This window comes from Lissotriton helveticus, chromosome 1_1 (genome assembly GCF_964261635.1).
Source record: "Lissotriton helveticus chromosome 1_1, aLisHel1.1, whole genome shotgun sequence".
In the NCBI taxonomy this organism is placed as follows: domain Eukaryota; kingdom Metazoa; phylum Chordata; class Amphibia; order Caudata; family Salamandridae; genus Lissotriton; species Lissotriton helveticus.
This window is the reverse complement of record NC_136057.1, coordinates 1,120,775,601-1,120,789,610: the sequence shown is the minus strand read 5'-3', so window position 1 is coordinate 1,120,789,610 and position 14,010 is coordinate 1,120,775,601. Positions and strand designations below refer to the sequence as shown.

General features: G+C 39.9%; 1 protein-coding gene across 2 annotated transcripts in view; it reads right to left on the bottom strand.

Moving 5' to 3' along the window:
• Positions 1–230: 230 nt before the first annotated feature.
• The window catches only part of KITLG (KIT ligand), a 144,551-nt gene continuing 130,771 nt past the window's right edge, over positions 231–14,010 (bottom strand). For both annotated transcript variants that reach the window (XM_078678841.1, XM_078678850.1), the window contains 3 exons: positions 12,157–12,236; positions 10,746–10,820; positions 231–7,630 (listed from right to left, as the gene is read on the bottom strand). In XM_078678841.1, the coding sequence (XP_078534967.1) occupies positions 10,781–10,820; positions 12,157–12,236 (120 nt within the window). In that variant the 3' untranslated portion in view covers positions 231–7,630; positions 10,746–10,780. The remainder of the gene's footprint in view (positions 7,631–10,745; positions 10,821–12,156; positions 12,237–14,010) is intronic.

The window sequence follows — 14,010 nt, the reverse complement described above, 5'->3', positions numbered from 1 at the left end:
GAAGCTCCCATTTACATTGATTGTGTCACTGTTCAGTTGTGATATTAGCCCGGAAGTGTTTCAAAATGACAAGTTTTGCTTACCTTTGGGCAATATAAGGCATATTACTATCTCCATGATCAAACCATACTAGAGGATTGATCATTCATTCGAAGGCATTTAGAATTGGATTTAAAAATGTGAACTCATCCATGGTCCTTGAACATGCTTCAAGAAAGACACTAAAAATATGGCAGTGCATAGAAGTCTTTATTTAGAACAATAAAGTATATGTATATAAAGTAATTCCAAATTCAAACTAGTAAAAAATAAATCTGGACATACATCTATTTTAATGACAAATATATACATATCACATTTTATAAAAGCTCTCTTTAACATCAACCTTCAGTCCGAACATGGCGGCCACCTGTATTGTAATGTTGACAACTCCCTCAAAATAGGTCAACACTCCCTCACAGTACATAACCAACAATAAATATTCTTTATCTCAAACATTCTAAACTATTCAGGTGTCACTGAAATATTCAATGCAGTCTCAGCAAGCCATCAACATTACAGTCCGTGTAGTTTTCAACTGTTCATGCAGAAGGAGAATTTATAACATGGAAAATGGATTGACTTCATAAAGATTCAGATACAAAACAAAAAAACAGGGGCATGAATCATTGAGAACAGGGGCATGAATCATTGAGAACAGGGTCATAAGGGGCGTTGCATAGCTTCCCCTCCTCCACGTGGCAGCAATGCCCCTCCAGACTACAAAAAGTGCAAACATCAGATAGCATTACTGCTAATTACCATTAAGAGGAAAAGCACTGTGCCAGCCTTTATGCTGTTCAACCACTTACTCTCATTAAAATCCCCAAATCACTCTCTCCTGGAGAGTTCCTGCTGTTGGACCAGCCTAATCACAAGAACATCTCACCTTTCCCCCAGGGTACCATATTCTTCCCAGAAGAATATCCTGCAGCATAATGCAAAGTGTACTGTGAAGTCAACCAGATGATTCAATTAAACTTTCATATGGTCTTACTCGCGGTTTACTTTATTTACAAAATACACTCCCAAAATGTATTGGAAAAACGTGTTTCACAGAACTGTGAAAATGTTATATGAGGAAAGGGGACTTTGAAAATGAATATCATTGTATTACAATAGTGTTTGCATTAGAATATATGGTTTATAATATATTAATGCTTTGGGGGTGGGGGCATTGTATTCGCATTGACCGATCTATCAGGTTACATGTCTGATGCACAAAAGTGAGAGGCCAACAAAATACAACTGCCTTCCACCCAACTATATGTATAAACACACTATTTAGTATATTGCAATTACACAATAGGTTTGAAAATATTAACCTCTTCTAAAAAAAAGATCCTTTACATAAAAAGACAAGTGCAGTACCGTTGATCTGCTTGCAAGGTTTTATTATTAAATAGACATTTATACCGTGACACAGTTCTGCAGTGTACTGTACCATTAACCGGCTGTTAGGAGCACAGAAAAGCAGACATAAATAATATACAACAGTGAATCTAAAAACATGGTCTCAACTAAATGCACAGAGATTCAAGAAAACTGTTGGAATGACTACAGAAAGAACACTCTAGACATAACTGAAAATTTGCATACGTGCCACCAAGGTCAGAAACTTACTCTTTTTGCAGAAAGGAGTAGTATTTTGCACATTACAGTGGAAGTATTGACATTTTCTGCAACTGAGATCCATGTAAAAGAGCACAGAGAGGAACCCAGGCAGAGACCAATACACATTAGAGAACAAGAATGCGAGAGGGCATTATAGGCTTCAACATGGCTAGGGCAGTAAAATACTGCCTATTCCTAAAGGGGGAGCAATACTACCCAAAAGTAAACTTCACTTCAAAGGATTGCTTTTGGTGTAAATGCGCCATCAGATGCAACTGCTTTACTGCCAGTAGCACTAGTTACAGAATTAAATGCTAACCGAGAATGGTTGAAATTTCTGTCCATCTTATGACGAGCTCTGCTCTTAACATTTATAATATTAACAGGTGGCATAATTTGAAGGTTAAGCAATGTTTTTTTAACGAAGCACTTCAGTTTTGAAGTGTTATTTTTTGCTGCAGTGTTACTTCATCTGCCATTGAGGAGAAGTTGCAATTAAATAAAATAAGTGGACTGATAGATATATTTTGAACACTGACTTATTACACACTGCCTGCAGTAGTTCGTATTTGTAATACTGCAGAGGTTACCGCCTGTCGCAACAGTAATTATAGGCGTATCAAGAGAGAGATGACTAGTTAGCTAGTCCGTATCCCCAGGGATTTATATGTTATCAACAAGGACTATCTAAGTGTGACCATTTATAGGACTCTGAACTGTATTATCAGCAGGCACGTATTGGGTGTTTTCATGAAGCCCTCACCCACCAACCTAGTTGGTGGCATGCTTCATCATCGGGCCCACCCAGTGACACCAAGTATGTCCCGGGTGTGCTTCGACGCCTGATTACAGCGGAGCAGGTATTTTACTGAGAGTGCAGTGTGGTGGATTGTGAAGTGAAGTTAAAACGGCTTAACGGTGGTCCCAGTACCCGAGGGTAAATTAAATTGTAATAACTGGGCCTCCGTTAGCGGTTAAAAACAAGGCAAGTGGATGTTATGGTGGCAAGATTAAGACCTCCTACATCCAGTGTTGGTCGACATGTTTCAGCCAGTGCCTTTAGTAATGCTGGCAACAGTAATTATGGCAGAGCAGTAATTTCTTATGCATAAAGACTAATGTATGTTTAGGTTTGTAGCAAGTGTTTAATTTCCCCATGATATTTATATAGTTAAAAAACGCCAGAATTTGCAAATAAAATCTGAACAACCTACATTCTTGCAGGTGTTAGCTATCACAGGGATTATGAAACATAGCAAAAAACTAAATTAAAAAGAGATACTTAAATTTGTTCATGAGGAAGTTGACTACATTTGATTACATGGATGAACAAGTATTCCAGTGCACCAAAATACGTTGGTATGATAATCTTTGGTTTTATTTGTTAGACAAGGTAACATTGACATGTTAAACCCAGCATAATGTAATTTGACTAATAAGAAGCACAGTTTAAAATCTTACAGGAAGGTTTATTTTTTTAATGCTGGTCAAGTCAGGTTTTTTTAAATTTATAAATATATGTATTATTAGAAAAAAACATCAAAAACAGACTTTGGATGCAAAGGGATAAATGAAAACAACTTTTGATATGGTTTTAAAAACACAACTGGCCATAAACAAAATTGTCAAAGATTAATTATTTTCCTGGTTTAAATAGACCAGTATGGAGACTTGCGGGTGTTAAATGTAGCCACCCACCTCAATCCAAGCAGTTTCCGAGCCTTGATTGAACAGTGGCTGATTTTTTAGGGCTGCGGGGTGACAAAACACATAAATCGTGTCTAAGTGGCATCACGAGTAGCATAAGAAGTTGCAATGGTTGGGGCACAATATATGTCTACATACAAGTATTAGTCACCTACTTTCTTATGTTGAAGTTTGATTTTAAGATGAACCAACTTGCAGAAGGTACAACCACGTGCCTGTGATGAATCATCTGATGGATATGGAATAATAAAGAAAACTCTTAAGATTCTATTCTGCTTATAGTGAAAGAGCAACCTGCATTGCTGTCAAAATCACTATAGAGCATACAGGAATTCACTCATTCTTAATTAGCCACTAGAATTAGGGTGCAGATCAGTGCTGGCCACTGCATGAGTTGCCTGCACAATTAGACAGAAAGCTTTTTTTACACCAATGGTTGTGATAAGTACACAGTGGGCAGTCTGCACTACCTCCAGACAGCGTGACCACGGACTCGATAAAAGGGAGGAAAAATTATGACAGGGTTTTTCTAGACATGTCCAAGAATGTTCTGTGCAAACTGCATCAAGATTTGGAAATTAGTAATAGGTAAGTGGTGAGTTTTAATAGGATCATCTGAAAAGTTGTCAATTTGAGGTTGATGGTGCTTCAGGAGCAATAAGAGATGAAGGGAGAGTCAGACCACCAGATAGGAGGGAACATTTGGGTTAACTAACCCAATGACTTTATAAAAAACAAAGACCATGTTAAGGCAATTCGTGAAATTCTTGGGTCCAGGAAGGGCAGCGGGTAAAGTATGACAAGCATGGAAAGGACATTTTAACAAAAACTTGGGCATCAGACCTTCATCGAAACATAATATACAGATCTGGATGTCCCCTCTGCAAAAGGAGATACATTGAAGACACTCCAGAAAAAGCTATTGACACAGTTAGGAGTATATAACAGGTTTCTTATGAAGGAGGACAACAAGGTCTATTGTGGTGCAAACTGAGAGCAAGCAAGGGAGACTTGATTGAGACACTTTGACAAGGCTATAGTAAACAGTAGACCAGGTGCACACATTCAAACAAACTGATGATTCACCAATAGTGGAGGCTCAGAAATAATAGGATTGAGCACCTAAAACAAACGAGGAAAATGCATGGAATTGATATTCAGTATGAGTGGGGGAGACGTGTCAGTCCAAGAAATTATAAAGGACTATAGTAGTCACAAGTGGGATGTCAGGAGAGGTAACTAACAAAAAACACTTCAGTGCTCAAAGGGACCTGAAAATTGGTAGTGACATGGGCCTAGTGGTCTCTGTTATCAACCCTACAGTAGTGTCAAAGGATGGAGTAATTTTCAATATTATATTATGTGTATACAAAATTAGTATGCGCCACTAACCATAAAGAAAGGCATCAGAACACAAGAGTAAAATACAAGTTTGCTATTTATTCTGCTTAGAGATTAAATGAAGCAAAATTAGTTTGCTTCACAAGTGATAAAAAAAGCAACAATTGCTTCCATTTTTAGAGCTTGTACAACTTAATGGCATACATCACAACATGTTTGCTCCATTCCTCTGCAAACCAAAACGACTTCTCTCCTTTTTTGGGTGAACACAGGGTACGCAGGTATTTCTTGTACCCTCCGGCCGGAACCCAGGTTGTGAGGGGTTCTCTGCACACCAAGCATGGCTATATTTGCCTTCCTAAATCTGGGGTAGGTAGCCCATTTCGCATGCTTGCGCTAAGACCCATTACACTGGTGTTACTCCGCTGGGTGCACTGCACAACAGCATTTAATAGGGTTTGCTTTTTGACTGTGCAGTATTCTAGTCTTTTGCACAACGTTTGGGGAATTTCGAAGCTTCACACAAAACACTATCAATAAGGTGTAATTTTAGCAAAGGGAGAGGATGCGAAATAAAACCAGAGCACAGCAGTTTGTGAGTAGAAAACATAGGTGTAGCAGTTTCGAGGACCGCCACGAAAAATCAAGGCTCTCTAAATATGATATAGAAACGTTGCCATATTATAAGATGAGCAGCATGTACATTAGAGGGACCCACAGTGGATGCTTTAATTGATATTTGTTATCACTCTTGGCAAAGAGTGCTAACAGAAGGCTCTGCCGCATTTGCTAAAAGACATTTGCATCTTGGAACACATTTGTAGCTCTGAAGTGCCTCTATGCACAAAAGCATCCTTGTGAGAAATGACTTAACCCACAAAATAACATCACGAGTGCCCTAACATGATTGTGCCAGAAACATACGCAGAAATCATTAGAGAAGATGGGTGCTTGGTGAAGAGAATGGTGATGTGGTACCAAATACATTTCACACACGAGGATTGTCTTTAGGTAGGTTTTGTTTCAATAGCCCTTTGTTGCACCCTTTCCTCCGGCCTTGCACAATTTCATAACATGCCAAGGAAAACCATCATTGAGGCAGTGCCAATTAAACAATACATTTGCCAGATTTTTGTTTGTTTGGTAAATTTACTGTTTAGAAATAAGAACCTTCGGTGGAGTAAGTCTTCCTGTTCAAAACAGTCGGCAGACGCTCTTTTTATGATATCTGTCTGCCTAGTACTGGAATCTGCCTAGTACTGGAATCTGCTCCCTTTGTCTCACTGGCTTCTAAGTAACCTTACCTTCTGAACCCAATGCAAAACGTGGAGTCAATTTCATTTATTCAAATTGGTTGTCCGGTCAAAACTCAAAGCACCCCGATTTTCGAATCTCTGCTTGAGTTAAAAATGGAGAACCAATCGGCATGACCCATTTTAATTAAACCGAAATAAAGCACTGCGTGCAAATATACAAATGAATAAACAGGAACACATCCTTCCTCTGGTCCACTAATCTCTTTTTATTAGAGGAGTCTTTCCAAAAAAAGAACATCATTATTTTAGCCAATGCATATTGGCTTCATTATTTCGTCAGCTGTGGAGAGAAACTCCAACCAGAGCGGACATGCCTTTGCATTGCTTTTGGTCATCCTCAACAAACCATGTGTGCTGTGGCTTGGAACCGAAATCGGTATTTAGAATATGTTCTTTTACATTTGCTCATAACATTTAAGCTGAGGGGTGGGGACAACACACATAACAAATTCTCTCTGTACAGATATATGTACCCAGTATAAAAATATAAAAATGCATGAATTAAGATACTTTACAAAAGCAAGGATTTTAAAAAGGGAGGGAAAGGGAGATTTGTTCAAGAAAGAGGCCATATGGCACTGGTTAAAAATAACATACATTATGTCATGGAACCATGTAAAAAAAAAAATATATATCACTCAGCAAGGTCTTTCAGAGCCACTTCCATGGGGCGCCCACTGAAATCCAATCAGCCCAAGCAGATAATAGGCCATTCCAAATTGCAATGTAGCTGTCCGGGGCAGATCAATAGAGAGGAGCATCTCGGATTAACCCAGAGTCCACCATGAAATGGAAAACAAAACAAATGATCTCCTTAGGTCACATTTTAGCCCAGCTCGCCGTTGATCTCCACATATTGCACAATACTGCCTTCCACTGTTTTATCCATGGGTCAACCCAACAAGAAGGCAGGGAAGGAGAGTTGGTTGGGGGAATTTTCTTTTTTTAAACATGGCAATGGTGCATAAATAAAGTGTCAAAGTGGGTAAATGAATCTTTGGATCCACTGGAGGAGCAACACTGAACTAGGTTTTGGAATACTCGCTCATAACCCACGCAACACATTTCACTCTTAGGCCACATACATTGGCAACTCATCTACATCTGCAGTTTCCAGTGCATAAGCAAGGAAGTTCAAAGAAGTCTCTATGTACATATGAAAAACATTGAACAGTTGTTTCCTCTGGGCTTGTAAATGCAAAGCCATTATAACTCGCTCAGTTTGTTGTCATGGTACAATGCTGAAAGGGAAGGCAATTTTAGCTGAAAGATATTTCATTAGATGTTTTTTATCATTGTAATCAAATATTTTGGGCGCTTCCTGATGCATGCTCTTGTCTGCCAACATCATTGTCCTGCATGCAGTTCCAGATACTTCCACATCTGTTGGCACGGCAGGCTAAAGGGTGCATAAATAGTAATCTTGTCCAGCACATACGCACGTCCCGTACTTTGCTCATGGCTTGATTTCCTTGTGCGAGCACTTGGTGAGTCCTAATCTTCAGAAAGATCAGTAGAGTCGCAGTGGATCCGATGAAGACAGTATCAGGCCAAATCGATGTGGGTGTGCTTTACATGGCTTCATTTGTGAAGCAAAATGTGAGAACTGTTACCTGTGGAGCAGAGAAAAAAAAAAAAAGGATAAATGAGACTGTACTAAAATTTCTGATTGTGTCGGTCATTATCGGTTTACTTTTAAATAGACTAAAATGCTGCATCGCCTACACTTAGGATGCTCAACCAATCACACGCAAGTCAATTACATTGTTGTAGATGATGGGAATCATACAGCTTTGTACATAATAAAAGGAGATACCAGGCATGCCCTTCCTATGGTACATAAAATCAAAGGAGAGCAGATGTAAGCAGATAGTAAGATTACGCATGTGTGTGAGAGATTCTATTGAGATAAAGTTGAAGGTTATAATCATGAGATGCACATGATAAATTGTGATTAATGGAGCAGGGGCTCTCCAACCCTTTGCATAATGAGAGTTACTTTTGATCAATAAAAAGAGTCCTGATCTACTAATGCCTTTGAACATATTGTAGCAGTGACCATTTCAGATATTGGCACAACAGTGCCCACACTTTGCACCAGATGTATGTCACAAAATTGAGTGCTTAATTTTCTTATCCAGAATACTAAATAACGAAAATCATGCAAGTCCTTTATCGTTCTTAGCTCCATTTCTTTATACCTTAACCGCATGCGTGCGGGCGGAATTCCGCTCGCACGCTGAGATTTTGTAAAGCGCATGTTACGTGACGAGCTGGGCTCGTCATGAGCGTGCGAGGAGGCTACCTCATGACGAGCCCAGCTCGTCATGAGTGTGGAAGGGGTTAAAGAGCAAGTAAATAATATATACTATATAGATCTCACCAGAAAGTAGTTCTAGTTAGGTAGGACCTAGTTTCCATAGAAAAAGCATTGGTTTTCTAATAACTGTGGCATTTGACGAATCTTCACAAACTTTTCAAAACTACTTCGATAATCTCTTCAGCTACTGTCTGTAAAGTTTCAGGGTGTTTTGTAAAGAAGGGGCAGAGCAAAAGTGGTGCATTTTCCCTATGCAATTTCCAATAGGGATTTGAAGAAAACTACAGCCAAACCACTAAAGGAATACCCAGATTCCCCTAGTCCTGGTGGCCTGAGCCCAAAAGCTTTATAAAAAATAAAAAAAAAGACAAAAAGAGTTTACTACAGAAATCAGCAGATACACAAATCTTGGGAAAAAAATATATATAAAAACAGGCGTGTCTTCCTTCCCCATGGGGGGATTTTGGCTACGGCCCTGGGAGTGGGGTAGTTGGGGAGAGTATTTTTGTTCCCTTTATCTTGTTACTTTGGAGGAAATGATATGACGTGGTGATATCCTGTGTATACTGAACAATATAAAAAATTAGATGGCAAAAAAACACCTCAAAGCATAAGACTGGGTTACCAACAGCAATGTCGTCAAAAGCTTTATCAATAAAAAATGCGCCCACATGACTAATGAATAACAGCCCCAACAGAGAGTGTCCTCTGGCACATACGAAATGCTAACAACCATAAATTTCCCACACACAGCATGAACTATGTTTGATACGAAGATAAGCTTAAAGCATGCTTTGGATTTTCAATCATTTTGCTTTCAAACACCAGCATATCCTTTTCTCAGAATACAAATGTTTCTATCAAAAACGCCAGTTACATTTTAGGTAAAACCCCTCCATGAACAGCTTGCTCACTGGGTCACTGCCAGAATGGGCTTGCAAAGTGACAAATATCCATGTGACATTTGCAAACAGAGTGGAGACAGGCGGCCATATTGCAAGTCCTGCAGGCTGTCACATTGTGAGTTTGTATGCAAGCATGTGGCTCTACACTGGGTTTGCCTGGCTGCTAGTCCAAGATTCCAGAGATAAGTAGTAGTGCCTTATTCAATGAGACTACACCCTCAATTACAAACTGTGCCTGATTGCACCTAGAGGAGACCCTTCCAGAGTACTGGTGAGCTATCTGTAGCTCCAGAGCTACCCATAGGAGGCCCCTGTACCAGTGTACCCATTCATCATGCAGTACCAGATGAACATATTGGTACCAGCTGGAGATCTTAGTTTACACTGGGCTGGGGAGCGACTGTCAAAAAAAATAAAAAAAATAAAACATGTTGAGTATAATATTATGGGGTAGAAAAAAGGTTTCTAAAATCCACTGGTGTACTTTGTAGAATGTTTTAAATGCACAGGGTAAGGCAAATAAAATAAGGAGAAGTATTTAAATTCCGCATTTATGCTAGTTCCTTCTGTCAGTAATAGGTTACACCCATTTAACCAGCAAAGCTTGGTAATTCCCCAAGCAAATGCAGCCTGCAAACAGTTTACACCGTCCTTGTTAAATGCAAGTGCTGTGTGTCCATAATGCGCATCCAAGGCAAGAACTTTAAATGGAAGTAATGCCTGGTCCAAGGTGAGTGGCCTGAAAGATTGGTCTAAAGTATCTAGTTGAATCACATATCCTACACGGAGCACACTTTATTTATACAATGTATGGTGGTGGGATAACCTGCACACTAAAATTAAGGTACATCTATTGCACTGGACTCAAAAAAGGCGGGTCGGGAACAAAGTTCTAACAGTAAGGAAAATAGGAAGCTACAAGAAGACAATGGGTAGGTGATTAAGCATTGGATCCTTTTCAAACTTTAAGCAAAATGTTCACTTAACAGGTATGAACCAATATTAGTCTATGCATTGGTCAGGCGAAGGTGAGGGGCATTAGACTATTAAAGACAACATGAGCAGTGCCTGATTTCTAACAGAAAGGGTGACAGGCACTGAAGCTCTGCTTAGAAGCCTGCGGCCAATGCAATTAAATGTCAGTGCACCGAAAACCAAGGCTTTAAGATTTGTGTGTTTCTACCACTCTCCTGTTCTCGGTAAATACTTTATTCGGAAAAATAAGTTCCTTTCCCCAAAAATAAGAGCTGGTGGCACCCACTCACAACCACCAGCTCAAATTAAGCATGGAGCAGGAGGCTGGCTAACCTAGGACGCATGTATGTGATGGGCTGTCCTCCAGTCTGCTCTTATTCAGGTCTCACCACTCTTCAGACTTTAATGCAGGGGACAATTCGCCTTGTGGTAAATACCTACAAAATTTACAAAAACCCTGTATATCCTGTTCTGTAAAACCTTAAAAAGATTTATGAGAATGAAATGCTACACAAAAAATAAACTCACCGAGTAATTAAGCGGTAACAAAGTGGATCAGAATGCTACACCAAATGGACTGCTTTAGCGGGTTGATTTAACATGCTGGAAAAAAAAAAAAAGAAAACACTTAACTCACAATTTAAAGATAAACATTTCTATAACACAATCCAATGTGAATGCAAGCGAGTTGTGCTCTTATTGCCCGTGCATTAATATGGAGCCTATTTGTTTTACATAGGCAAAATGTTGGTTCACTGGTTAAGTAGTGTAGAACAGAGGCTCTCAACCTTATGACTTCTCGGGACCCAAACTGACTCTCCAGTGAAACTTGGGGACCCCGGTCTAAGCAATTTTTAATTTTCTCAAAACAGTCCACATAATTACAGATATAAGCATGCATCAAACAAATATATAAATTAAATATATTATTCACGTGCAAGAATATACAAAAATCGTAATTCAAAAGGGAAGGTTGGGGGTTTTCAAAATGTGGCTTTGTTTCTAAAAGTCAAACTGATACGTTAGACTATAGATATCAGTTTATCTTTTCAGCTTCTAATACTTTGGTTAGAGCATACCAATGATTCAATTGAGGCCCCAATCGCATACTCTTGATTCTGCTTACCATACTTTCATTGCTCCCACAAATCAAGTTAAGAATACCAGAATATCAATAACATGTTTTGCCTCCACTCTCAAATACCTTCATTTTTACGTACCATTTTGAATTTTTCAATTGTGCTTTTGCACATTTATGTACTTTATCAATCTGCTAATATTTTTGAATTTTCTATATAGCAAAGGATCCCCCGAGTAGGTGCTACCGACCCCAAAGGATCCGTGCACTACAGGTTAAGATCCGCTGCTGTAGGTATAAAAAAAAATTATGCTACTAGATCTGGTCATACTTCATAGAGTCAGCAAAGTATAAGCCAGGCATGTTGTGCACTAAGGTTGAGTAACAAAAGTCAGCATTGTCCCTTAACAAAGCCAGGTGATGGAGCCTAGGATAATGTCCCACCAAAGGAGGACGATAAGAATGGATGGATTCACCAGATGAGAAGATTGGGTCTCTTGCATTTGAGTCAAAAGCATGCGATCGCAGATAGTTACAACATATATCTTACAGATGATGATGGCACATTGACTGATGAAACAGGCCATTTCTCTTCCCAGAACCATGTGTAATACTGTTACAACAGCACAGGTAAAGAATTATAGGTAAATAAATGTGCCTTCCTAGTGTACTCAGTAGAAGCCCACGATAGTCCAAATTCCAAGACATTTATTATGATTAGTTTTGCAGCTCAAGTTTGGCATTTGCACCGTGGTTTAACAGTATTGCATGTGTCCAAGTGTGTCTTTCCTAATACATTTAGCAATATTAATACAGACATAGACGAAATAACTACTGCCATATAGACAATGGTTAATGTACCTTGTCTGTTCAGCATCCTTCCGTATTTCGGGGCAGTGTACAGGTGGTTCACATTCCAAACCAGACTCTCTGTGTTTGATCTGTGGGATAAATGAACAGAGTTCACACAAGGAAGTCAATTTGAAGCAACAGAGATTACAAGTTCAACTGAATTAATTGTGTCCCTATTTATAATAAGAGAAAGCGAATATTCTGTCCTATTGGTGCAAATGCTACTGAAAGTACAGAAATCAAGACAGCCTTTTGGAATAGCATTTATTATATATATTTTTTTACTGAAAAAACCCACAAACGTTACAGGAAAGTTATAGGTAGGCTCAGATTTCACTCAAACAAAACCTATGAAATTTAGCAGTTATAGTTTCTAAGTTTCCCAAGATAACTATAAATCTTACACCCCAACAATGCACTACTTATGACCTCACATATTACATCACTCATGACATGGTCAGTGACATCACTGATGACATCATCCATTGACTAAGTGTTTCGTTAACGTTTCTGAGACTTAAAGATATAAACTAAGGTACAGCATAAGTTGAATGAATATTCATTCTGTACTTGTAATTAGTCATACTACTTCTGAGTGGCAGTCTGACTGTCTGTATCAGTGTGTGAGTGGCTGTATGGATGTGTAAGTGGGTATGTGAGTGGCTGTATGGGTGAGCAAGTGGCAGTGTGAGTGGCTGCATATGAGTGCGAGTGGCTGCATAGGTGACTGAATAGCTGTGAGAGTGGTTGTATGAGTGAGAGAGCAGCTATTTGAGTGTGTGTATAGGGGAGTGGGTGTGAATGGATGGCTGTTCGAGATGGAATGTCTGTGTGAGTGGCTGCAAGTGTCAGTGAGTGGGTGCATTAGTAGCTGTATGAGCGAGTTAGTGGGTGTATGAATGGCAGTGTGAGTGGTTGTAAGCCCTTATGAGGCTTCAAATCGCTTTTTCAGTGAGTAGCACGATACTCTGGAACCGAAAAAGGATTAGTGGTGAATTACTACCACTAATCGCACTTGCTACCCTGTTGAGGTGTTGATTTTTGGCTGGTACCAAGCTACTCTGGAAACCCCTCCTTGGGCTGATTTCGGCCCCGGGAACCACCCTGGTGCCTGGCCTCTTGATTGTTGGTGCCCTGGAGCCCACCCAGGGCACTCAGTCACCACCATTGGGTAACACAGGCGGTCCCTGCCAGCTCTCTGCCACCTCGGGATTCGGCAGTGCTCTCAGACGGGGAGTTGCTAAACATGCTGTTAAGTGGGCAGGGAAGCAGATAACACACCCTCAGCAATGGGAGCGGTGTCAAGGCTTTTGCTTGCTGAGCGCGGTTTTCCCGGTTTGCTCTGACTTGGCAGGAGCCATCAAAGCTCCTGCAAAGTCAGAGTAAACATCTATGTACTGGGAGTGGGCACCCCAAGACATAGCAGGAGCTGGTCTTGAGGGTAGCAATCCCCAGAGCCATTTATGAGCCTTAGAAGGGAGGCCCCATGTGCCCCCATACTTTTTAAATGCCACCAGGACCTGGCCCACCCAGGGGTTCTTGGGAGCACAAGCTTGGTTTATTTTTAATTTTTGCCACAGATTCACAGCTGTGTTATGTTTCTGTGGCTAAAATAAAAAAAATATATAAAAATGCTTTTTTGCCCTGGCCTCTGGGACCCCATGACCACAGCTAAAGGGTCACAGTACTTCTACCCAGCCCCCTTTACTTTTTTCTTAAATGTTGTTTGTGGAACTCAGTTGAAACAGAGTCCCAAGATGGATGCAATGGTTGCAGTGTTGGCAGCCAATCACATTTTGGCTCATTAACGGTCGGATTCTTGGAGGATTTGCGCCCCTTTATATACAAATTCGATTTGTTTTA